Below are 27071 nucleotides of genomic sequence, written 5' to 3' on the forward strand. Positions count from 1 at the left end.
TTACTGTCTTCTACACATACTTTCAATGAAAAGACAAATAGGACACCCATAGCACAAGAGTTAATAACAAGAATCAACAAATGGGACTTACTCAAACTAAAAAGTTTTTTTCTCAGCAAAAGAAACAATAAGAGAGGTAAATAGGGAGCCTACATCCTGGGAACAAATTTTTACTCCTCACACTTCAGATAGAGCCCTAATATCCAGAGTATACAAAGAACTCAAAAAATTAAACAATAAGAAAACAAATAACCCAATCAACAAATGGGCCAAGGACCTGAACAGACACATCTCAGAGGAGGACATACAATCAATCAACAAGTACATGAAAAAATGCTCACCATCTCTAGCAGTCAGAGAAATCAAATCAAAACCACCCTAAGATACCATCTCACTCCAGTACGATTGGCAGCCATTATGAAGTCAAACAACAAGTGCTGGCGAGGATGTGGGGAAAAGGGTACACTTGTACATTGCTGGTGGGACTGCAAATTGGTGTGGCCAATTTGGAAAGCAGTATGGAGATTCCTTGGAAAGCTGGGAATGGAACCACCATTTGACCCAGCTATTCCCCTTCTCGGACTATTCCCTGAAGACCTTAAAAGAGCGTACTATAGGGATGCTGCTACATCGATGTTCATAGCAGCACAATTCACAATAGCTAGACTGTGGAACCAACCTAGATGCCCTTCAATAGATGAATGGATTAAAAAAGTGGCATTTATACACAATGGAGTACTACTCAGTACTAAAAAATGACAAAATCATGGCATTTGCAGGGAAATGGATGGCACTAGAGCAGATTATGCTACGTGAAGCTAGCCAATCCCTAAAAACAAATGCCAAATGTCATCTTTGATATAAGGAGAGCAACTAAGAACAGAGCAGGGAGGAAGAGCATGAGAAGAAGATCACCATTAAACAGGGACGAGAGGGGGGGAGGGAAAGGGAGAGAGAAGGGAAATTGCATGGTAAAGGAAGGAGACCCTCATTGTTATACAAAATTACATATAAGAGGAAGTGAGGGGAAAAGGGAAAAAAACAAGAGAGAGAAATGAATTACAGTAGATGGGGTAGAGGGAGAAGATGGGAGGGGAGGGGAGAGGAGAGGGGATAGTAGAGGATAGGAAAGGCAGCAGAATACCACATACACTAGTATGGCAGTATGAAAAAAAGTGGATGTGTAACCGATGTGAATCTGCAATTTGTATACGGGGTAAAAATGGGAGTTCATAATCCACATGAATCAAATGTATGAAATATGATATGTCAAGAGCTTTGTAATGTTTTGAACAACTAATAATAAAAAAAAATTTAAAAAAACGAAAAGACAAATTGCTTTGTTAGCATGGTTGTGCGAAAAAAAAAAAAAACAACAACAATTTTTAAGTTATTCATTGGTCAATTTCATTAAAACGTGTAGGTTGTCTTTCCCTAAAAGTAAATCTTCCTTCTCAAAGAAGCTTGTAATTGGGGGGGAAAAAGGCACTAAAAATCCTGCCTTATTCTTATTTTATATTATTCTCATTTCACAAAGAAATTATTATTTCCATGCTACGGCATGTGACCAACATCTGCTGGAAGAAGAAAGAAAGTGGGAAATAGGTACTGGTAAAAGCATGCTGTCAAAATAACTTTTTAAAAAAGTCCCTCAGGCTGCTGAATCATTTCAAAGAAAACTAAAAAATTTCAATAGAGGGTGACTCCAGGGGCATCAGGCAGGAGGAAGGAGAGGAAATTCTGGAGTGAGGCAGGGCATTAGGGTCATGACCCTACAAAGAAAAAGAGTTTGGTTTTAGATACACCAAAAAATTATCAAAGGCAGGAGGGCAGGAGATTGGCGCACATCTGATACTGTTTCTCCCAGAACTTGGTCTCCCGTTTAATTATTTAAATTATACGTTCTTTGTGGTGAGACGCTGTTACTAGAGTTAATGCGGCTGCAATACTCATTGGTACCTTTACCACCAAGTCACAGGACAGAATCTTTCCTCCAGTCATGGATTTAACCAGCATCGAAAGACTTTATTTCACCAAACTCCACTGAGCATGAAATAAATTCCTTCTCATTCACCAGTTGCTTTTGTGTTCAGTCCCCTCTCTTTATGACCTGAGTACACAGGGCCATGTTCATCTACTGGAAAGTTCCCTATTAACATTAAGGGAAAACTTGCCACCAAGCAGATGAACAATGCCACTACAGGAGCACAACAGAACATAATCTTTTCTTTGTAAGGAAAGAAGACACGTCTACGTAGTTTGAGAATTCACTTCTAGAAGTTTCTGGGTTTTTGTCCAGCACAGATATTTTCCCATTTTGAAAATAAAATATCTAAAATGTTGATTAGGCCAAAGTCTCACACTACAACAATCTCTTCATCAATATTTTCCCAATAATTCTGAGCCAGTGATTTAGAGCCTTAATTCACTTGAGAATAAGAAAAGTGCTATTTTTCCCCATTTTTTTTTAAAAAAAAAGTTCTTGAGTTCCATAAAATGCTATATTTACCTAACCTGTACTCAAAATCAATATGATAATCAGAAAAGAAAATGATTGGCAATTCTGACCTAAAAGATCTGGCTCAATATTTCCAGATCATTTTTTCCCAGAATGAAATAATGGATTATGAATATTATAACTGAAGGGACCTCTAGTGTCAGGAGTTTTTATTTTGTAAAATTAGCCAAGCTATTAATTTAATCCATGGAGAAATCAGGAAAAGAAGGAATTTGTGAGGGAAACAGAGATATCTACTCACTCACAGATTTATGTGTGTATGTGTGTGTGTGTATATATATATATATATTTTTTTTTGCAGTGCTAGTGATCAAATTCAGGGCCTCACACATAGTGTGCAGATACTCTGTCACTGAGCTGTATCCCCAGCTATCAAAGTATAATATTTAAAATGCAATGATACTGCAAATAGAAAGTAGAAAAATTCTAGGGCAAAAAACCCAGTCAGGCCTGATCCAGGCTGTACTATAAGATCATGCTCCCAAACAGGGCAGGTCTAGGATTCCTTCAGTGACTCCTCTCGTTGATTTACAGATCAATTACAATTTCCTTCCCTTCACACCTTTCATATATATATATACCCTTTCACATATATATCCTTTCACTACTCATCTTTCCAGTTAGGCCCAAATCTTTTCTGAACCCCAGGCTAATGTAAATATCTTCTTTTACCCTACGCTTGGTTGGCTTGCCCGACTGCTACACTTACCATTTATACAGAAATTGTTTATCTACTAACCAGGCTCCCCTTTCATTCTCTAGGTTAGTCTGTTTTCTCTTCCTATAATAAAATACCCAAGGCCAGGTATTTTCCAAAGAAAAAGGGTTTACTTAGTTCACAGTTCAGGAGGTTCAAGGGCATGGTGCTGGCCTCTACCAGGCTCTGATGAGAACCTTTTGTATATACCACATGCCAGATAGCATTATGGTAGGACCATGTGGGAGAGGAAAATCATATGGTAAGACAGGAAGCCAGAGAGATTCAGAAGTCAGACTTGTTCTTTTATTACAATTTGTTCTTACAGAAATGATTGAGGATCCCTCTAGAACTATAGTAATCCCTTTGGAGGGCAGAACCCCAATAACCTGATCACCTCCCACTAGGTCCCATGCCATAAAGGTTCCACCATCTCAAACACCACCACCCTGGAAACCAAGCTTCCAGGGTGGTGGAACCTTTAGGGGACTAACCACATCCAAACCATGGAACCCACTATCCTCAAAAGCAACAATTCTTTTTCTATTATTTGTGAATTCCTCTGGGACAGGAACCCTGTCTTACTTGCCCCAGGTCCACATATGGCTGATGTGAATGCCCAGTAATGGCTGAACCAAAGAATAAATAAATGGAGGAAGGAACATCCCCAGAGATGGAAAACTAGTGCACAGAACCCAGTGCCAAAATCTGACCCTCACTAAGTCCACCTCTCAGAGCCTCTATTTCCTCAACTACTACATGAGTATCTCTGTGAGTCCTTTTTTCTAAGATACTGTGATTCTATAATTTTACTTTGATAGACTATCAAGTAAATTTACCTCTCTCTCTCTTTCTCCCCCCCCCCCCCCCCCCGGCTTCCCTCTCCCTTCTCTCCCTCTCCTCCACCTCTCTCTTACAAGTCAGTGTTTGGAAAACGAGATAATAAAAGCTTCTCAGAAGATGCTGAGAATAGGTTCACAAGCTTTTCCAAAGGGCTCCCTGGGCAGTAAAAAATCAAAAAGCCTGGTAGAAGGTGCTTCTGCTGAAGAGTGGTGAACAAGGAGTTAATGGCAGAGGAAGAAGTCAAGGAGGTGAATGGAGGTGACTCTTTTTGAGTCACCCCCCCATCCCTCACTCCTGAGTTCCAGCAACCTATGCCTCCTTGGACAGAGGCAACACGGAGGACCTGTTTGTTGCTCTGGATAAATTGTGAATGTGTGGCAGGGGGCTAGGGGAGGGCAACTGGGTACTCGGGCCAAGCTAAGAGTTGATGTCAGTCTCTATGTGGTCAACTTTCTATCAGTTAACAAAATACCTGAGATTATCAATTAAAAAGGAGGACAGGCTTATTATGTTCATGGTTTTAGGTGTTTTATTCATGGTTACTTGTTTTCATTGCTTTGGTCTTGTGGAAAAGCAGAACATCATGGCCAAGTGTGCCACTGGAACAAAGCTGTTCACCTCATGGCATTCAGGCAGCAAAGAGAGGGAAGAGCTGGGATCCCAATATCTCCTCCAAGGGCACACCTCCAATGACCTAACTTCTTCCCACTAGGCTCCACCTCCTAAAGGCCTCCCCACATCCAAATAGTGCTATGGGCTAAAAACCAAGCCTTCAACATGCAGGCCTTTGGAGATATTCAAGATCTAAACCACAGCAAGGAAATTCCTCGTGAGTGCCTGACCTAGGTCCTCAGTGCATCTAGATTGCTTGGCCCAGGAGAAGAGATATTCCGAGAAGACCAATTAAAACGTTTGTAAGATTTTTAATCCTTCCCTTGGGATAATAAAATCATCTTTGAAAAACATAAGCTATTATTTGATTTCTTGTATTCAATGTTCCAGCATTTTTTATTATGAGGGGCACATTCTCTCTGAATGCTAAAGACTATGGGCAGATAGGAAAAGGAGTAAGGAGGAGAGATGGAGGAAGGTTTGATAATATTTTTCATACCCCTGCATCCCCAGCATGTTCAGGAGACTACTTATAAGCTGAGGCAAAATTCATCTTGATTCAAACTCCACCACCTGGACAAAGCAATACAGACATATAGGCATCTAATGAAGCAGGCATGTTTAAAAATAAAGTGTATGTTCCAATAACGGGTGTAAGTTACAGCATCAAATTCAAACTACTAAAGCAAGCTTGACAAAATTTTATGTAAAAATGTATGATGCCACATAAAATGAACACAACAGAATAAAACTAAGAGTTGATGACAGTCTCTGACAAATTTACTGTCTGAATAAAACTCCAATTCGTTTTACTACACTGTGTGAGAGAGAGAACGCCAGTCGGTGTTACCTGGTGTATCTCCCTGGTTTACTCCTCTTTTATCCTTTTGTTTTTTAGCTGACTGACTCTAAGGTACCATTAAGTGTTAAATAATATAAGTAACATTATTCTTTAATTTTTTTATAGGCATACTAAAACTAGACTGAGTTTTAGTGCACACATTATACTATCTCACCTACATGTGGTCAGACACAATGATAAAGCAGACTTAAATTTTAATAAATAAATATACAACTACCCAAATAAAATTTTTCTTGACTGCTTTTAGCATCAAAGTGACAAGAATGAATTTGGCCAATTTGGCCAAGAATGAATTGTAAACTAATTGTTTTGCCATGATAACATTAAAAAAAAAATTAAACCCCCATCCCCAACTACAGGCATTCTTGATACCACACATTTTAGAGAGGCTTATCTCTACTGATTGATCAACAAATCACAGTGTCTTCTCCCATAAGTTCATCTTTCCCATGAGAAACCTGGAACCAAACATGCTGTCAAACCACCACTTAAAAGAGATTCCCTTTCAAGTTACAGTTGTGCTGCATGATAATGCCTGGGTCAACATTGGACCAAATCTACTACAGTGGTCCCATAGGACTTTAACAGAGCTGAAGAGTTGTTACTTACTGCTTAGTGACCCTGAAGCCATGCTAGCATCACACTGCAAGATGTTACTCAAATGTCAGAGTCGACACAGTGTACACAAACCTATTGCCCTGCCAGTCTGGAACATACACACACACAATTACATGCAGTAAATGATATTTGACAATCACAATGACTGTGTTACTGGTTTATAGCCATATACTACACTCTGAATCATCGTTTTAGAATGTACTGCTATATATTTAAAAAAAAAAAAAACACAACTTACTGTAAAACAGTGCTATGTTATACCAGCCTCAGACTTCACACCTCTGGTGTTCACCACATCTCTTGATGGTGTCCAGAGGCCACATGGAGTGACTAGCCTGCACCATCTAGGACTCTATGATGTCACACCACGACCTACTGACATACCTCTAAAGCCTATCCGTCATTAAGTGGTATGTGATTCCATTTGTTAAACATGAAAAATTATTTTAGTTACTACCAAATGAACTTGTTTTGCATATCAAAAGCCAGTATTATAAAATATCTAAATCCTAAAACATCCAAGTTAAGGTGAAATACATAAAAGTCTTGCTTGCTTAACAGAAAACAGGGCTTTTGTTTCCAAGGAGAATCATTCCAAAATTACCAATTGGTTATTAAATTACTCAAAGAAACATCTAACACTTGGGGAGTGGTTGGTTGGTTTGTGTGTTTTTAAGTGAAGGTGACCTGAGTCACCTCTAGATGTGGAGTCCTTTCAGCCTGAGACAGAAGAGGAAATGGCCCTTTCTCCCCCTCCTCCTCCAAAAGCAAACACTTGGTTTTTGGACTAAACCAATTTAATCATTGATGGCCCTGAGTGAAAGAAAAGCTTTGAGGTACTCTGTAGCTTCCCAGGCCCTTGGCAGGGTAGTACAATAAACAGGTGGGAAGGAGAAAGAAGATACTGAAAGAAAGAAAGCAAGGCAAAGAGGGAAAGGGGAGAGAGAGACCCTCCCAAACACACAATGAGGGAACAGTCAAATCCAGACTCTAGGGGAGTCTGGCCTTGAACAGAGTTGGGCTTTTGTTGTTATTGTTGTTTTGCTTCATTTTCTCACCTGCAAGGATGAGGAGAAGTTTAATCACCTAAACAAGAGGGGGCAGTGATCAAAAGGCCTTAGCAAGAGTTTGCTAGAGTCCTATTTCCACAGCAATATGCTCAAGCAATGTGCTCCTGTCCTTGAAGAAGACAGGAGTTTATTTTGTGAGATAAACAAGTGGCATGAACAAAGTTAGGCACAAATACAGTCTGCAGAAAAACAGTACCGGCCTGTTCATCGGGCAACGGTTTCTTCAATGCTTATATTTAATGACGTTGTGGGTTTGGACTTGGCTAGATGTTCACTTGCAGAGAAAAAAAAAAAAAAAAACTATAATTCATTCCTGATGGAGTACTTTTCTCTTTTGTTGTCAAGGGCAACAATTTTAGCATATTACCTGATCAAAATCATCTTTGCACAGAAGCAACACACAAAGCACTACTGCATACACCTAATTCTAAAACTCCACATCCTTCTGATCATCCTGGAGAGTTAGTTCACTGGCCCAAAGGAATCCTTTCAGGAATGAACTTGGCTTAAGTGAAGGTCAAAAGCAAATGCAGTCTTTGAGATGAATACGGACCAACCCTCTTGGATTAAAATGTGGTTGTAGTATAAATTGCTTATGTCATCTATTACGTTTGCAGCATAATAAAAACATCAATTAATTCAACTTTCTATGACCAGCTCAAACACTTTTAAAAACCATGAACTTTTCTACAAACCTTCCAAGGTCCTAATTATTTCTTCCCCTTTCTTCCACACTCTGCTGTCTATTTTTTGCATGCTTTATGCTTTAAAATGTGAGTAGCCACCAGGTGCAGTGGTGCAGGCCTATAATCCAGCAAGTTTGGAAGCTGAAGCAGGAATCCTCCTGCCTCAAGTTCAAGCCAGCCTCAGCAACTTATTGAGGCCCTAAGTAATTTAGCAAGAATCTGTCTCAAAAAAAAAAAAAAAAGTTATCATCCATGTTTCCCTATCCCAGGCAAATGCTGAAGCCTGCTTGCCAAGAGATTCTGGGCATTTTCCCTTTGTGTACAGCTCTGCTGAAACAGTCTTTAAACTTTTAAGAATTTAAACAAGGGCCTCCATTTTTATTTTGCCATTTAAATTATGTAATGATGCTCCTGCCTAGTGATAACTTCAGTAGGGGATTGTTCTACAAATGTCCATAGACCAGCACATCTGAAAAAATCCTTTGCCCTTCAAGATGCCAAACACATCTCCACTTCTAGATGGACCCCTAAGATCACCCCGAGGTGGCTGGACCCACCAGATCAGAGCCACTTTTATTCCAGCATCTATCTTAGAGAGACACCTTACAAACAAAGAAATCTGTGAGGATATCTTTCACCCTGTGCACTTATTAAATATATTCACCTTATTAAACACATTTAATAACCAGAGTAAACGTTCCAATCAAAGGTACACAGAAATAAATGACTTGCTGTCGTTCTCACTGGGATTGGTAATAGTGTGCTTTCTTTGTTCTAGAGCCATTTCCCGCCTAAGATTTAGCCTCCTCTTTATATAGACATGTACTTTTAATAGAAGCATAGTTCTCTCTTTTCCACCAAGCTCTTAGCAGATCAGGAATATATATAAGATTTGTATTCACTACCCCTAATTTTTTGCCTCACATTCTCTCTTCATTCAATTCCAACTGGGATTCCCCTCTTCTTAATAAACAAAAATCCCCTTTTTAAAGTCATGATCAATTACTAAAGCCAACAAGCAGTTCATTTTTAGTTTGCCTGACCTACAGCAGCTCTTGCCCAAAATGACCTTTCTCTCTTTCTTAAATTCTATTTCTTTTGATGCCCATTCCACACACTACATGTATCATGCTACCTATGTACATCACATGTCATATACCTGATTCCATTCTACACATTACATATATCAAGCTATATATGTATGTCACATGTTATACTCCTCATTCCTATTTTTTTTTCTCCCATATCACAGCAACTTGTCCATTTCTGCTGCTATGCTATCTTAAGTCTTGCAGGAAATGATTCATCAGATGTATGAGAAGTGAATATGGGGGGGGGGGTCATAGAATTAGTGAAACTGTAATAGTGGCCAAAACAAACCCAAGGTAAGTTTTAAAGGGACAAATGCAGCACCTTCTACTTTTCTCCCCAAACCCACCTGTGAGCACAGCATAGCTATAGCATAGTCAGAAAAGATGTCATGGTACCTTGCTACGGGTATACAGTACTCACTCCCTTATCTCCACGATTTCAGTTAACTGTGGTCAACCATGGTTCAAAAACATTAAAGGGAAAAATCCCAGAAGTAAAAAATTCTTAAGTTTTAAATTGTGTGTCATTTTAAATTGTGTGACAAAATCTCGTGTTACAGTTTTTGTTGTAATTGTTACTAATTATTATTTTTAATCTCTTACCATGCCTAATTTATAAATTAAACTTATTATAGTCTATGTATGTACAGGAGAAAACATAGTCTATATAGGACTTGGTACTATCTGGGGTTTCAGCCATCTGCTGGGGTCTTGAAAAGAAGCCAAATAAGGAGGAACTTTTGTTCACAAAATGAAGACAGTGTTATGAAAATGTTAAAATGATCTAGGGTCGAAGTGATAATAACCATATTAAAGACAAAGGAAGATGACCCTTGGCATCCACGGATATGAAAACTATGAGTGAACCATGCACACGGCAGAGAGAACTGAGAATTCAAGCAGGCTTCTCAAACTTTCATATCACAGACCACTAGCGGGTCTTGTAGAAATGCAGATTCTGTTGCAGTCAGACTGGGCTGGGACTGGGATGCTCACCAAGGGATGATACTTTGAGTTGAAGACAGTTTATGATTTCCTGGGTTTGTTTCCAGCTCCACACTCTGAGTTCAGCCAAGTGTGGCCACGTCTTCTCCAAAAGTTTTCTGTCGCTAATCAACCATAGCTGCAGATTCCCCATTCTGCATTCAAGTCTGGGAGACTCTGGGTAACTATTTTTAGAGGGACAGGGTGCTTCTATGAAAAGCAAGGCTTCTGCATGTCGTTAAGAGGGAAAAACTTCAAGGGCTCCTATGAACAAGGTCCACTAAGCATCAACCAGGCAAATCTACTAAGGAAACCGGCATGGTCCAGGCCTCATCCCACAAAGCCAGAGCTCACACCAGGATTCATGGATCTCCCAGGCCTTTAAATCCTAAAGAATAAAATATGTAAAAAAAAAAAAAAAAAATATGCGATGAAATAAATTCAGCACCAACATGTTAAATAGGACAAAAATTCTCTGAAATTAAAGATCTGAAAGAAAAGGCATTTCTTATTCAGAGATGGACAATATTGTTAGTAATTTTCACACTGATCTATAGATTCACTCTAACTGCTGTTGAAATCTCTGGCCAGTTTTTTTGAAGAAATTGTAAGAACCAGTAAGCTGTTTCCTGAGGGCCTTGCGTTTTTGAGTTTCCAGGAGAGGGTGCAAGTCTGGGTGATAGAAGCAGGAGATGTTTTCAAGAGCACCTCTAATGGCAAAGCCAGAGCTTGTCACATAGGGTGGGCTCCAGAGAAGCCTGGAAGTTGGAGCCAGAACAATGTTCCTGGAGCATGAGCTCCCGTTCTTACCATCCCCACTCCCCACCTTTCTCCCTCTCTCCCTCTCTGGCCCGTGTTGAAATCAGATATTAAAAATTATTTTCCTTTGATTTTCTAAGTACTTCTCTATATTATATTTTTATTATAATACTAGCAGGAAAAATTCACTCAATTCAAGACCGATATACTAAAATACTTTCTTTACCAAGTGAAGTATTTTAACTTAGTAATAAAGGAATGAAAATTCAAGCTGGACCCCATTAATAGACTACTTTCATAAATCACCTATATACATCTTTTTAATGTGTTTCCTTTTAACACAAACCAGTAAAAATCAAATGAATTGTCTTGACCACAATCCTCCCTGTGGTGCACGTAGAGAATGGGGTGTTCCTGGCTTTGGGTTCTAAAGTGTGCTTTTCAAACTTCTTCTCCCTGTGCTCTACCCTCTCCTGATGAGCACCTGGACCTCCCAAGGCAGTTCCTTTAGACCCCAAGGTGTAGCCCTGAAAGGTGGTCTATTTCCTGGAGAATATCAGCCCTTCCTTTAAGCTTCTGCTATGGTCCCAAGCTGCCAATACAGCACTTCTTTGGAGTTGGTATCCATTTTCTCTCAGGGACCAAAATTTCCACTGAGTTCGATTGTGCTGACCATGATTCAAACTGAGGGCATAAACTGAGATTTGATTCAAGAGGAAAATCCAGTTGAGCATAAATGGTAACTGGTGCCATCTATGAAATTAACTTCAAGATACATCAGTAGAAAGCCTGTGATCGTGTGTGTGTGTGTATGTGTGTGTGTGTGTGTAACAAACAGACTTAGGTTAAGCTACTGCTAGTAATAAATGCACATAAAAATCAGCTGATATTCCACTTGAGAATACTTGCCATATTCCAAAGCCACCTGTCACCTATCTCCACCATCACCTAAACTTTGCTAATTAGCATGAAAAATATCAGCAATGGATCATTTATCAAATTGGTGGATTGTTAATGGCAGGATGAATATCAAAAATGGTTTCTAACTGGAGAAATCCATGGTAGTCAGAGTAGCTCTATCAACTAAATATTTCAGAGGGACCTCTGTATACTGTAGAGTAAAGGGGTTAACAAATTCTCCCTTCCCAAATGGATACATTTTTCAAAATACAACCATTTCAGAACTCTGACAAATGAAAACAAATATTAAATTGGGAATCTTCTGTTCATGAAAGGCTTCTAGAATTTCAGGGAAGACGAGTGGGCGAGGGGGGCCTTCCAGCTGGGGCCTTCCATCTGGGGCTAGTAAATTACCAGGCCAGGGATGGCTATGAAAGACAGCAGCTTCACTGCTGAAGATCACTGGTTTGATTTGGAGCAGACGGGAAAAGCATGTGCCCAATGATGCTGTCAGCAAAAGTCATAAACTAGGCAGAACATGAAAAAGAAAAGCTCACGGCTGAGCTAGCCTGAAGTTTTGGTCATAGTGTGGCAAGTGACATACAGCTGGACCAGCCAAATGTGTAACAACGTGGTCCTGGAAACATGACAGCCACACAAGTTGGGTTAGATCAGATCTCCATTCATCCTGTTTCATTCTGTTTTGTTTCCAAAAAAGAACAAAATATTTAAGATAATGGTTAAACAAAAGAAATTCAAGACCAAACCTACAAAAATGTTTGAGAGAAATTAAAGAAGATTGAAATGAATGAAGAGATATTTCTTATGCATAGCTAGGAAGACAGTATTGTTAGCAATTCTCTACAAATGGATCTATATCCAGGGGCTACAAAAATCCTAGCTAGTGTTTTTATAGAAATTGGCAGGCTGCTACTAGTGGAAACTGCTAGAACAATCAAAATAATTTAGAAAAAGCAAACAAAATTGAATGATGTACACTATCAATTTTAAAAATCAAATTTAAAGGATATAGCCTATGACTTATTTCGGACCTGTCCACTAATAGAAGTATGTTAATAATGTGTACCAAGTAAGTCCATGTTTGATCCAAGCAACACTTTCATGATCTTTAGTGGTCAGACTGTAGGGGAGTAGCCAATCGTAATGTACCTCCAAACTCTAAACATTTTGTATAGCATAATTAATTTGGTTTACATTAGTCAACAACAGTAATCAAAGTGTTGTTTATTTTCTTTCCTAGCTGTTTCCTTCAAACATTATTTTAATATTGAATTTGAAATGATCTTATTTACAAAAACCATCTGATGCACAAATTTTGGGGGAAAGTTTGACCATACAAAATAAGGCCCATTTTAATGCAGTCAGTTATAATAATTAAAAGTAGAGCAACAAAGTTAGAACCCAGAAAAGACACAGGAGATATTATGCTCATATTTCCAAAGAGAATAGGCCAGCCTTTCATTCATTCATAAGTGATGTGTATCAAACACAAATCCATCTGGGACATAAATTCTGTATGCCTTTGTTCTGTTCCTGTGAAGAGGAGGATGTCTTAGGTCAGAATGCCTGGAGGAGAACAGCTGTTCTCCCACTTAAACAAAGTCCTTTAAAGCCAGGCAGGTAGAGTTCCCTGAGAACGTCTCTATTTAATGTGAAAATATGACAATTCAGCAAATGCCAGCAAGCTGGTCAACGAATTCAAGTCTGAAGTCACACATGACAAAGTACCCTGAAGACACATTCTTTAAACTAAAAGGAGACTCTACGCAGTAGAAATGGAGTGTTTAATTCTCTTTCTCTGAGCTCCCTCTTTCTATTAGGGAAAACATGTGCAGACTTTGCACAGGAATGACACACAAACTCATGAAGCATTCCATAGTTGTGGACTGATCACTATTCTCTAGAGAAATTGGAAATGGTCCCAATACTTGCAGTCTGGTGATGCTGCTATAATGACATGGTTCCTGAAGAGCCCAAGTGTGTTGTGAGCACCTCTCGACCTCCATGTTTGCTATTGGTGATATCAGACAATATGCTGTGGATGTCATCAAAGCAGAGACAAAGCTGCTGGAGCAGGCATGGTCCTTGGGTCTTCCCCAAAAACTCAGAAGGCTGAATGAACATAAATGAAGGCTAATCTGCCACCCCAGCATGAATCAGAGGTGAAAGAACCATCTCAGAACCATTTGGCTCAACTGGCCATTGAAGGTCAACATCCATAGGAAAAGGCTGGCTAATGATAATAATGATGATACCTAACACCTTCAGCAGGTAAGGAGAATGCTGTTTTGTTGCTGTTGTTGTTGTTTGGGGGTGGGGGGGCAGAGGCATTTCTAAGTTATGAGTTTTTATACCGTGTACTTTTTAATGGGCACAACTGAACCAAAACTCTGTAAAAGAATTATGGGACCCATTAAAACAAAATTACATGAGGGAAAAAAGAGTTGTCTTTCTGTTGACAATGATACTATTCTCAGCAGATAAGCACACTTAACACTGGGATTCGAGACATCCAGAAACTGAGAAGTTCCTCCCAAATCTGAAATGATGTAGTAGATTCCTAGGCATTTCTCATGCTTATTTATCTGCAAGTATTGGGGGTGTACAGGCCACTTGTCACCAGTATGTGGCACATGCTAGAAACTCAAGACACATTATGGCCTATATGAGTTAATGAACTGGCTCTAAGTCTAGAAATAAGTTTTGTTGAATATAATCTTGAGTTTGAAGGATGAATGAAACTCAAAATCAGTAAATATTAATTCAATTACAAGAAAAAAAAAGAAATTCACAAGGACAGTCATCAAGGCTGTCCTTGTTATCAGATTCTAGGGTTCTTTCCTGTTCACATATGGACCCCACCCATGAGAACAGACAGCTTCAGAACATATTTCTGCTGCTAGGGAGCCTCTGATCACATGTTCTGATTTAGAATGTGAGCTAAGGCCTTGGTTCCCAAAACATATACCCGCTCTCTCTGCCCTAGTCGGGTCACCTGGATTCTTCCTTGTTCTCTTGTCTCCAGATTCTGTCTGGGTGCCTCATGGAAGTCTCAGTCTTCCTGAGCTGGCCCCAGCCCCTTCCCAGGAGATGATTCCTCTGCTTCCTCAGTGACTTCCCTAATCCAATGCCCAGATTTCTGGTATCTAAAGTTAAATGCCCACTGGATTCCCTCCTCACTAGCCTCTGTTGCTTATTGGTATTGCAACATTCATTCCTGCAACAAACCTTTACAGAATTGGCACTGAATGCTGGGCACTGCACTCTGTATTTAGAAACATAGCCAAAACATCTCTACTCTCAAGGACAAGCAAGTTAACAAACAGTTACAAAATATAACGTGCTGGTCAGATGTACAGACAAATTGCTAGGGAAGCAGCATAGGAATGTGGAGTGGGTTGGAATAAATCAAAGCACCATGGGTGAAATGAAAAGAGCCTTTAAAGTGTAAGAACAGTGTTCAGGACTCACAGTTGGGGGAATCACAGCCATTACCGAATGCCCAAAGTATGGGAGAAGAGGCTGTGGGGTGTCTGAACAGGTCAGATCAGAGGTCCCTATAAGTCCTGCTCAGTAAAGAGTAAGAACCCATGATCAGGGATAGATGACAAGATCAATTTCACAGTCCACTCACTATGGGGAACTTCAGATGCCATCAGTGTCCTGGGGTCTTGGTAAACCATTTGCACTTGCAGCTGGGTGGTCCCTTCCAGAAGAACCCTCCTTACCCCAGCAGAGGAGTCCAGCTCCAGAGTCTGGCTGGGTTGGTCAGTGCAACACCTCACCAAGCATCTCCAGCAGGAAAGCCAGGTGGAGAGCTGGGCTTCAAGGTCAGTATGGGTGGTGTGCATGTGTGCGCACACTAGCACAGGGATGGGCAAAGAATGGCTCTTATTTTGTTGAGTGAAGCTAGAAAGGAAAGATTAATAAAATTTCGGAAGGAGGCCAGAAAAACAAGTGCCTGACGGGTCGGCCACTGAAAGCAAGACCCAAGAAGGTCAGGAGCACTAGGTGAACAGACCACTAGACCTTGCTGTGAAGGACTTGAGATGATGCAAATGAATACTAATTAGCAAGCTGGTTCAGAAGAGAATGAGCCTCTCTGGTAAAACCAGAGAAAAGTCTCCATTGGCTTTTGTAGTTCACTTAAATGCATCAGGAAAAGAGTTGACAGGGCACAGAACGATGACTGAATATAGAAGGTATTTATGAACCCTTCAGTCAACTACCTAATCTAGCAACATACCCAGACTCTCAGGGTCATATTTGATCAGGAAAAGGGTTTGCGGGTGGGGAAGTTTTACTGGGAATTGAACCTAGTGGCACTCTACCACTGAGCTACATCCTCAGCCCTTTTTTAGTTTTTATCTTGAGTCAGGGTCTCCCTAAATTGCCTAGACTAGCCTTGAACTTGCAATCCTCCTGCCTGAGCCTCCCAAGTGGCTGGGATTACAGAAGTGTGCCACCATGCCCAGCAGGAGGATTTTTTAAAGAAAGAAGGCCCTTGGCAAGTGACCAAGTTTGCGACTGTGCTCATTCAAACACAAACACAATTAAGCATCAACTGATCACTTGCCAAATGAAAAACACTGCACCAGCAGCTATGGAGATAGGAACAAGGAACTGACTTTCTGAGTGATTTCTCTGACCTGGGTTCTCAGTGCAGCAGTGGCACCCACCCCTGAGGTGTGTGTTAGTATCTCCACAGAGCAGAGAGAATAGCATGAAGCAGACATGATGTGGGCTAAGAAAGTGGGCCAGGGTCTGAGGATTCCTTATCTGTTATGTGCAAAGGCACCCCAAGGACAAGAGAAGGGCCACCTCAGGTCTGCCTGCTTGTCCTTTGCCATGAATTGCAGTGTGGCTTCATTCACCAACACAACAAATTCACTGTGTGGTTCCTAACCCTGGCTGCAAAGTGGAATCACCTGGGGAGCATCTTTTAAATGCTGGGCCCCACTGTAGGCCAAATAAATTATAATTCCTGGACATTGACTTTATTATGAGCAGCTCACAGAGGAAACTTTTGTGTCACTGAATGTGCTCTCCTGGTGCACAAGGAGCCAGACAAGCAGGTGAGCTCTGAAGTCTCCAAAGAAAAGAAGAGCTAAGGGTCAAGGGTCATAGCCATCAACCAACAGTGGTGTCTGGTATAGAAGCTGATCCTGCAAGTTCAGCGTGACAACCTTGGTCGTGCTGAGCACCTCTCTGACTCTCCATGAGCCCCACGACTCGGCCTATTCATTTCTCTGTGAACACAAAACACGAATATAAGTAAGTAAAACATAGATGTTAACTTCTACCACTGGGACTTTAATCCTTCAGTTCCTTCTTTGAGCATGGTTTCTTATGAAGACAATTCCTTTTGATGTATACACTTTTTATTTACTTGGACTTCAAAACAAATTCATCAAGAAGATCAAGAAAGAGCTTTGTGTTTCTGGATTCATAGCAAAGACAGCTGAGAACTGGGCTCTGGAGGTTCCACCCCGGACACAAGTGGAGGGAACAGGGCATCAGGCAAGTCCCAGCATGTGCTGGGTGCTGGGATACCCAAGTGAATAAATGAATGGCGGACACAGGAGAAGATTAGAACTGAATAGAAATGATAGCAATCCCACAAGGAAATAGTATTTTTTCCCCAAGAAAGTCTTAACTTCTTAAAATGCTCATTCCCAGGTGGGGGAGCACAACTGTATTCAGTCATTGGGGTGCTGAGGTAGGATGGTGGCTTCACCCCAGGAATTTAAGACTAGCTTGGGCAATACAGCAAGACCCTGTCTTTTTTTTTTTTTTTTTAAGAGAGAGAGAGAGAGAGAGAGAGAGAGAGAGAGAGAATTCTAATATTTATTCTTTAGTTTTTGGCAAACACAACATCTTTGTTTGTATGTGGTGCTGAGGATCGAACCTGGGCCGCACACATGCCAGGTGAGCGTGCTACCGCTTGAGCCACATCCCCAGCCCAAGACCCTGTCTTAAAAAAAACAAACAACAAAAAATGCCCTCTCTCTTAAAGAAAAGTGGCTGCTTTTCTTCCAAAGGCATGTCATGTGTGCATGAACATCACCAATTCTCCCCACTCCAAACTTCTAGAATGAACAGAAGTTTGCCCTGATACCAGGTTTGGAACTATAAAGAGTTGGGAAAATATTATGCAAAACTAAGAAAATTCAGAGTTAGAGATCAGACTAAAAGAGCTGAAAGTGTAAAACAAGCATTTTTTTTTTTTCATGGTGCTGGGGATTGAACCCAGGGCCTTGTGCATGTGAGGCAAGAACTCTACCAACTGAGCTATATCCCCAGCTCCTAAACCAAGCATTTTGAGGAATGGGGAAAGTGTGCTAGCCTCAACCTCATCCCCCAGGACATGGCAACCAGGATGGAAAGTCAGCCAGGTGGCTAAGGTAGCTCTGGAAACAAATAATTAAACCAATAGGATCAGCTTGAAGACCAACTGGAAAGGTCTCAATATCTTGTACACAGAAAGGGAATAGGTTTTTTGAAATATAGATTCTGAATCCTACTCTGACCAACAAAACTGCAATCTCCTCAGGTGATGGGAAATCTAGGAGGATAAAGGACCCTGAGAGAAGGGCCAGGGTGAAGGACTGGGTTGCAATCCAGCAAGTCGGTACAGGTTTTTATGGACCTGCTACCTCTGGAGATTAACATAGCTTTAAGCGATTCCAAACACATAGTTTGCTATAAGATGTTTTGGGTTTTGATTTTGGAGCTTGTGTATGTGTGGTGTTATTGTTGTTTTTCCTTTCTATTTTGTTTAAGAATGGACATCTTATAAGACCCCACGTGTGAGAACTTCAAGTGAGCTTCCTTCCCTTGGGAGTGGACTTTATTGGTCCCCTTTATGTGAGTTACTGGCCTCGTCTACAGGACTTCAAACACATATAAACTCAAGGGTTTGACCAACACTCTGAGAGCTCAGGCTGCAACAGGGCAGGTTCTGTCCCCCTCACCCTGGAGAACCAGTGCTACCTCCCCCTGGCATCCAAACCCCTCCTAGTGTCTCAGAAGCCAGCTTCTCCCAACAGCCCTCACACAGGGTCCACCTCAAACTTCAACTAGACTTGACTTCCTCCAGAGGCCTGCCACTTTTTTTTCCTAATGGAGCAACTGGAATTTAGCAACTTTGGAACTCACTCCTCATGTAGCTGAGGCACCTCATCTATGGAATGTGTTCCCTGTGAGGTTTGGTCTTGCTATTCTCCCCCTTTGTAAGCAGAGGAACGTTGAATAAACCAGATAATTCATGAAAGCATACTCTGATCATCTAGTTCTTTATCTCCACCAAATGCAACAGTGGGCGTGACTACTTCTCACCACCAATGACTCTGGTCCCAGTAACAGGACCCCATGCCTTTGAGTTATCTATGCAATAAAAAAAAAACAAAACAAAAAAAAAAAAACAACAACAAAAAAACACAAACGCTGGAAGCTGTGATTTTGACCTTTGAAAGAGAAATGTTCCTTCTTTCTCACCTAACTGATGGTATTCTGGGAAAGCCATCTAAAAGAGGATTGGAGGGCTACTATGACTGAGTGGGAACCCCAACTTATCACAAAATACAACACAAATTCAGAATGAGAGAGTTGACACAGGCCATCATGAACAAGGCTGTCCTTGGGCAGGACTTGGGCTATGCATGAGTGGTCAGCTTAATTTTTAGGCAAGGGAGTCAGGCCACAAAAACCACAGAGCTGCAAGTTAATAAACCCTGTACAGTTAGACAGGAAGGCGATCTCTGCAATTTGAAGCAGAAGTCTCAAGACAGAGAAAGGTGTGGAGAAAGGCCAGTAGCTGAGACTGAACAGAGATTGCTCATGGAGGGTCATGTAGAAAGTGGGGAGGAGCTGAACCCCATGAGGCAGAGGGGCCCCTGATGAAAAGTGGTATGTTAGCAGTATCGGTCTAATTGCAGTAGGGGACTAGAATAAATAAAAGGCCACCAAGACCTGTTAAGAGTCACTGGCTGGTTGTCCTAATTTAGACAGCTGGTAGCCATTTGCAGTGGGATCAGAAACAAAAAAGACTCAGGAAATTTCAAAAAAGAAATAAAAACTCACAGAGACAAGCTGGATAAGAGATCCAAAAGGATGAAACTAAAAATGAAAAACAAAACGTCATGAATGAATAGAAATCAGGAAGAGAGCCACCCTGAGGAGGCAAGAGTTCCTTGTCCTGGGCCTGAGATAACAAGGGAACCACTTTTTATGAGTAAAGTTCTGTCCTTACCAAAAGGCTAGAAGAGACTTCAGTGTGTGCTGTATAACAATCAGCATTGTGGTGCTGGCTTGTAAATGTAACTAAAAATAATCCACTAAATTTAAGCATCTTCTTTAACGTCACTCTTACAGAGAATTTCCTGATATTCTCAAGGAATTAAGGAGCAAAGGAACAAAATGCAGGAAATACTTTCCGGAATGAGAAAACTGGCACTTTCCATAAATACCCATCTACCCTTTACATTCCCACAAGCCATGTAGGAAGTTGGTCTGGCACAAGAATTTAAGTCACACCGCCTGCTGGGTCAACAGATAGGACTTCAAAGATACCTTCTGGAATGAAGAGATTAAAACTTCAAATAGCTGATTCTTTTAAAAATGTGCACACACACACACACACACATTTAAATCATGCTCATGACATCACAGTGGTATTTCTCCACCACCATTTCTGAGTTCACACTTTAAGATAAATGCTTACCTAGACAAGGATGCTACCCACCAAGCTCCACACAGCCTCCATTGTTTGCCTTCTTCGCCCCCCCCCCCCCCCGAAAGACTGGGAACAAGTTAACCCAAAGAAGGCTCTCCTGACCCAGTCTTGAGAAAACAAAGACATAAGTGGAAATATTCTATGCTATTTATTATTAAATGCTTACCCTGGGCACTGATTATCATGCTCAGCATAAAGGACATGCAATGAACCCAGCTAGCACGTGGGGTTTGAGGCTAAAATAGCTCCCGGACAGACATGTTCCAACAGAACCAAAGTTCATGACCTTCACTAAATTGCTTCTATGAAGGTTTTCTCCCCCTTCTCATTAATTTTGCACTTCGTCGACTTGTTCAATTATCCGTGGATGTCTATTAATATTTTAGAAATAAACAAGTAAATGATTTTTTTGCAATCATATAAATAAACCACATTCATCTTTCTTAGGAGATTATAGTTTATCTTGTTCATCCAAACATTTCTGAGGAATGTGACTGAACACTTCAGCAATGGCCGAAGTTCCAGAGTGCTCTCTAGTTGCCTTCATCAACGTTTGTATTTAAGGTACAGGCTTAACTTTATACACTGGGAATTCTTAAAAATTAAGTTTTTCAGCATCTGTATTATTGAAACACAATGTTTCAATAATAAGTCATACTTATAGCAAACTCATTAATATGCTTCAATTTCCAAGAATTATTCTCAAATGTGATTTCTCTATGTCAAAAATCTCCTAAAATATATAGTAAATGCTCTTTCTAGGCTCAAAAATAGCTTATTAACATCATGGTGAATAATACTTTTTAAAGTAATGTAATGTCACAAAGTCAATCAGTGATTTAGTTTTTAAATCTGAAAGATCTAGGAAACACTGCTCTGATAACTCATTTCTGGGCAAGATCTACTTAGAAGGAAGAAGTTGGAAGGTGGAAAGTTGTTACAATTATATACATTTACCTGCATGAGGTCCATAGAGAAAATTGGTATGGAGAGGAGGCAGGGAAGAGAGAGGTACTGTTCCATGCCTCCTTGTACCCATGTTTTGACAGGAAACAGCTGATACCTCTCCTACACTTATTAAGGAAGAAGTGATTTTCATAACCAGCTTGCTCTTAAAAGTTCCATGAAGTAACATTTATGGAAGGATACCCAAGAAACTAAAAGCTGTGGCTCAAGACTGGGGAATAAAGGTGACCAAATTATGCTATGTGCATGTATGAATATATCACAATGCATTCTACCTTTACATACAAGTATAATGCATAAATTAAATATTAATAAAGACAAGGAAGACCAAGAGTAGAAGGGGATCAGAGGGAGGGAGTAAGGGAGGTAAGCAGGTAGTACTAAAGAAAAGTATGTTATATGTATTTATAAATATGTCAAAATAAATCCCACTATTATATATTACTGCAATGCACTAAAAAAAATTTTTTTTAAAGAGGGTGACAGAGTCAAGTGTTAACTTTTCTCCTAAATATTTCTTAAAACCTTTTGAATTTGGTACCATGTACATTTATCCTATGGAAAATATTTTTAAAGTTACTCAATTTCTAAATAAAGATACTAATTTCAATGTAGCTCAACGGTGATAAGTGGCCAGAAGCACTGCAAAACAAAGGATGTGCAGATATAAGTAAAACCATCCCTGCCCTTTGAGAATCCCTAGTCAGGGGCTGAGATAGACAAGAGAGCCAATTCTTGACACCATGATAAGCACAACAATACCATATGCATGAGGAGCACTGGGAGTGCAGGGAGGGGACCTAAACCATTCTCCAGCATCTAGAGGACCAGACCAGAAGGTTTTCCAGGGTTTTAGAAACCAAACAAGAGACTGATCTGCACTTCACAGACTGTGTGCCTGTGAGTACTGGTTAACCAGGAACAGATCTAAGTGTGCCCAAGATAAAGACTCTCAGTTCTAGGACAGCACACCCTATAGGGTCCCACCCACTTTGGTTTACCCCCAAGCATGACACTGTCATTTTATGTGTGCATCTTATAAAGTGAGGGCTCTGAGGCAGAGTCTAAACCCATCGGAGAGGCCAGGAAAGAGAATGTGACATGTAAAGGACATATCATGCTTGTTACACAAAGTAAGTGAGGTAAGTTATACTGGGGAATGCCAAGTCATTTGATAAGGAAATGGGAAGAATTTTAAATAAGGTCTGGAGTGGTTATCAAGAGGGTCTTTCTAGAAAATTCACAATAATGGTGATGCTGAGGCAGGAGAAGAGCTGAAGTGAGAAGAGAAAAAAGACAGAGGTCCAGAAACTTATCCATTGTCACAGCTAATCAAAGTGACAGGTCTGGGTGTTTTGCCCACAACTATTTGATTCCAAATCCCTAAATGATTATGCATCCCATAGAATATAGTTTGGCAAAGGCCAATCCACAGAGTTCTTTGTAAAATAATAATAATGATGCTTATCGATAATGTTTATTGAAGGCTAACTCTGTAAGACACACTATTCTAAAATTTTTTCTTGAATTATTTCATTTAATAATCTTATCAACATTTTAATTGATCCTTACTTGGAGAACACAGTTACAGAAAAGAAAAAAAGACACCTTTGAAATCTGTTCTGGCACATACAACTTACTGTCGAACACCTACATACTAAATTTGAATACCATGCCATTTATGAGTATTATATTTTCCTTCTCATAGGTATTTTTCTATACTTGGAATTGTCTTTTTTTTTATTTAGAAAAAAATCAAAGGATGGTTTGAAACCAAGAATTGATGGTGAATCAATCTGTGAAGAGACTGCAATTCTATGTAATTTAACACATTAACAGATACACAGTAAGTTGTAAAGTAACCCAGTGAGGGTGAGAAAATGACAGAATTTCTAATAATCTGAATTTATTAGATAATGATCAGTTTCAAAACTATGAGCACCATGCTAGGTGCAGTAGCTCATCCCTAATTTTTCCTATTCCTCAAAATGAAGCAGGGCCTCATTTGCTTGAGCCCAGGAGTCTGGGGTCAGCCTGGGCAACATAGCCAGACCCTAGCTAGCTATATACATTACAGCACGCCCATACAGCTAACTCGCTGCATGATATGCAGGTCAGGATTATTTTACTGACTGAAGCATGCCACATTGCTAATCATGTATGCCATATAATACCAGGGGCCCCCAATTTTTTTTTTCTTAAAAAATGGAAACTCCTTTAAGGATGCTCATTAGGAACAGTGATGGCTGATCGGGTGTGGACTGGCAAATATGGAATACTACATGAAAGATTCAAAGGCTCCTGCCCTGGGTGGTTTTCCGCAGTCTCTCAAAGCAGGAAAGCCCCGTGTGGCTCTACTTTCTCCAAACACCATTCACAACTGCCCAAGCCAAATGTGCAGCCCGCAGGGGAACGGAAAACATTCAGAGCATCTCCTCAGACTTGAGACTTTCAATTTCTTGAAACAATAAACTGAGGCAAAGCTGCCCTTTCTCCACCCTGTGGGAAACCCGGACTTGTTCACTTTCAGCAACCTCACAGACCAGAGTCGGGCTCTCAGAGTCAAAGGCTTCTCTCCCTCCTGAAAGGCTGGCTCCTTTCTTTCTCTGATAACTATGTAAATTCCCCCTCTCCCAGCCCCAGCTCTGCGCTAAGCAGACGCCGAGCTATTCAAAGCAGCGTTTCCAGCTCGGTCCAGTGCTTTCATCATGAATGCTTGAATGAATGGGATGGTCTCGTTTCTGCATAGTTCACAGCTCAGCACAATGGCCAAACACACGTTTTTCCCACGAGGGTATTTCGAATTCCGCCTACTACTTTTGAACTCTATTTTTTCTTAAAATGAGATTCGTACTTGTGAGACTAGACCATTGTCATGTGTTGCATACTTTTAAGATGTTTTCAACAAGTATTTGTGGCCGCCTAGCGAAGAAGGAGCTGGGAAGACTTAACTCTGTGTGTGGCGCGGGGATTAGGGTCGTCTGCAGAAAAGGGAAGAGGGTCTCTCTCTCTCTCTCTCTCTCTCTCTCTCTCTCTCTCTCTCTCTCTCTCTCTCTCTCTCTCTCTCCCTTTCTCTCTTTGCCTGGGTCGAAACTGAAAATGCTCTTCTCAAACCTTGCAATGCTGTCCCCGTGCAGACGGAGAACTTGCAAAGTGCTGGTTCCCTCATTCCCGAATGCCCACAGTTTAAACAAGACTTGGGGGTGCGCTGGTTTGGTCACTACTGGGGCAGCACAAAGAGCACGGTTTTGGAAGGCACATCTGTGCCCTGGATGCCATTTGCGGACCCTCGCTGTCCAGGACAGCTGGTGAGGGGCCAGAGAAACCCGCTCTTTCCCGGTCGCGATGATCGGACTTTCCCACAGAACAATGAGGGCGACTCAGAATTCCTTTCCCATTCATTCCCCGCGCCCTACCAGCAGCCAGGTCAGCAGCAGCCCCACATCCAGCCAGGTCAGCAGCCCGGCCAAATCCACCCGCCTCCTCGCGCTCCCGGGAGCCACACTCTCGCGCCCCCCGGCCCCCCCACCCCCAACACTGCTGGCTTCACCGCGCTCCAGGACCAGTAGGTCCTCCAAAAGCCATGGAGGATCGGTGACTCCCTGTAAAAGCGCACAGAATCTTTCCTTGCCAATCTCGAAACCCAAGTCTCAGTTACTCTTTGCTACTGCCTAGCCTCTCTTATACTTTAACTGTACACCAGCGTTAGCTAGAACTGCGCGAAACCCTCCATTCCAAACACTTCCTAGTCCCAAGGTACTGGAGAAGGTCACACCTGAAAGGGTGCTTGACAGAAACGCTGATCACAACAAAAACCATTCCCAAGTCACTCTAATCAACACAGAAACTTTGATCACTTATGTCTTGTTTAGGTCGGCTGGACTACAACTCTGACCCCTGTGAGGGGGTTAAGATGTGCACCTTCACTTTTCTCAACCTTGGGCAATCCAGACGTTCACCTGTCTGGGAGAAACATACCTTCATTTGAAAAAAAAAAAAAAAAATCACATAAAATACTCTTCCTTAAGGCAAAGACGGAGATGGTCATTGAAAGAGTCAACATGCCGACTTGTTTCCAATAAAGCTATTTCTTTCTGGGTCACACTGCCTCTCCATTCATTGCCTCTATGGGCTGCGAAGAGAACCTCATAAGGTGGTTATAGAAAAAAGTTAAAAGCCAAAGGCTCAAAAAAAAAAAAAAAAAAAAAAAAAAAAAAAAAATACCAACGTCCGCCAAGGGTGGCGGCACCAGCTCTTCTCTGCCCTGCCAGAGACCCCAAGCAGGGACCACACGAGAGACCCACGTGTCCAATGCCCCGAGTCTTAAGTGAACAGGGAAGAGCGCACCGACTCTGGCAGCCTCAAAGCAACGGGCTTTGTCCCCGCCCGCTAGGAATGCGGGCCCAGGGTGCGGGACTCACCTCTCTGCTGGCACTGCACTGCGACCCAAAGCAGCGAGGCCAGGAGCGCGCCTTGCGCGCAGCCGCCTCGCATCTCTCCGCCGCAGCTCCGTGCGCTCCCGGAAGAAAGCTCGGCCTAGTTTGGCCCGATCCGTATGGTGCAGGACTGCTGGTCGCTTCTACCTCCAGGAAGTCGCCTCCCTCTCGCTGGCCACTCACCCCCGTATACCTCTGCGGTGCCCGGCCCCTCCCCACCGGCCGTCCCACCGCTCCACCGCCCGAGACCCCTCCCCCAGGGAGGGCGCCCTGCTGAGCCCGCAGGGACCCGCAGCCGCCCGGCGGCGCTCGCGCTTTGGGCCGGGAAGGGGCACTGCTATCCCCAACCCGGAGCGGCAGGACTGACCCGCTGCAGCTGCGGGGGATCTGACTTGAGGGTGGGCGGAGAAAGTGGGCTGAGAAGAAGAGAAACTGTGCTGAGCTTGACCGGGGCGGGTGGATTCCCAAAAGGTATTTGCCCTGTTGACCCTGCCGCCCCGGGTGACTGTAGTTCTGGTGGAGCCTGGGGCCAGGAGACGCAGAGTTGCCTAAACCTTGTAGGGAGTCTTGCTCCTTGGGTCGTGACCAGGGCTCACCTGACTACAGCCCGCTCCGCTTTGGGCAGAGGATGTTGAGGAGGTTTTTTTGTTTTGTTTTTTTTTTAATATGAAAATGAGTTGTAACTTGTTTCCCATTTTGCCTAGGGATGGCAAGAAAAGGTCTCTCGGATTTTATTATTATTAGTTATCCTAACTGCTAGAGAAAGCTTCTTCTGTCTCTCTAAACTACATCTCCTGCTCGCCAAAAAGGATTTTAAGTTTCCTTTGATATTTTCTTACCTAAACTATTCATAACGCTTTTGCAGATCTCGCATTTTCACAACGGAAGCATGCAAGATAAGAAGTTTCTTACCGATCTCAGTTTTTCTAAGCACACACCCTCAAACACTTAATGAGTAAAATGCAATTATAATAATTGATTATTGCTTTAACATCCTGGGACTACAGAACCAAATGATAGAATTTGACCCTTTAAAATGATGCAATATAGATCAGAAAAGCAGACATCCTTTGCCTTTTTTGTGGTAGTAGGGGTTGAACCCAGGGGTACTCTACAACTGAGCTATACATCCGCAGCCCTTTATATTTCTATTTTAAGACCAGGTCTCTCTAAATTGCCCAGTCTGCCCTCGAACTTCCCATCCTCCTGCTGCAGCCTCCCTGGTACCTGGGATTACAGATGTGCACCACCAAGTCCTGCTAAAATGCAGATAT

At 41.6% G+C, this 27071-nt stretch overlaps 1 protein-coding gene across 1 annotated transcript in view; it reads right to left on the bottom strand.

The window, feature by feature from the left end:
• Lama1 (laminin subunit alpha 1) overlaps positions 1 to 25856 on the bottom strand; it is a 151464-nt gene extending 125608 nt beyond the window's left edge. Inside the window, exon 1 of the mRNA XM_076836593.2 lies at positions 25783 to 25856. Within this exon, the coding sequence (XP_076692708.2) occupies positions 25783 to 25855 (73 nt within the window). The 5' untranslated portion in view covers position 25856. The remainder of the gene's footprint in view (positions 1 to 25782) is intronic.
• Positions 25857 to 27071: the final 1215 nt, after the last annotated feature.

Source organism: Callospermophilus lateralis, chromosome 17 (genome assembly GCF_048772815.1).
Source record: "Callospermophilus lateralis isolate mCalLat2 chromosome 17, mCalLat2.hap1, whole genome shotgun sequence".
NCBI classification, from domain to species: Eukaryota; Metazoa; Chordata; class Mammalia; order Rodentia; family Sciuridae; genus Callospermophilus; species Callospermophilus lateralis.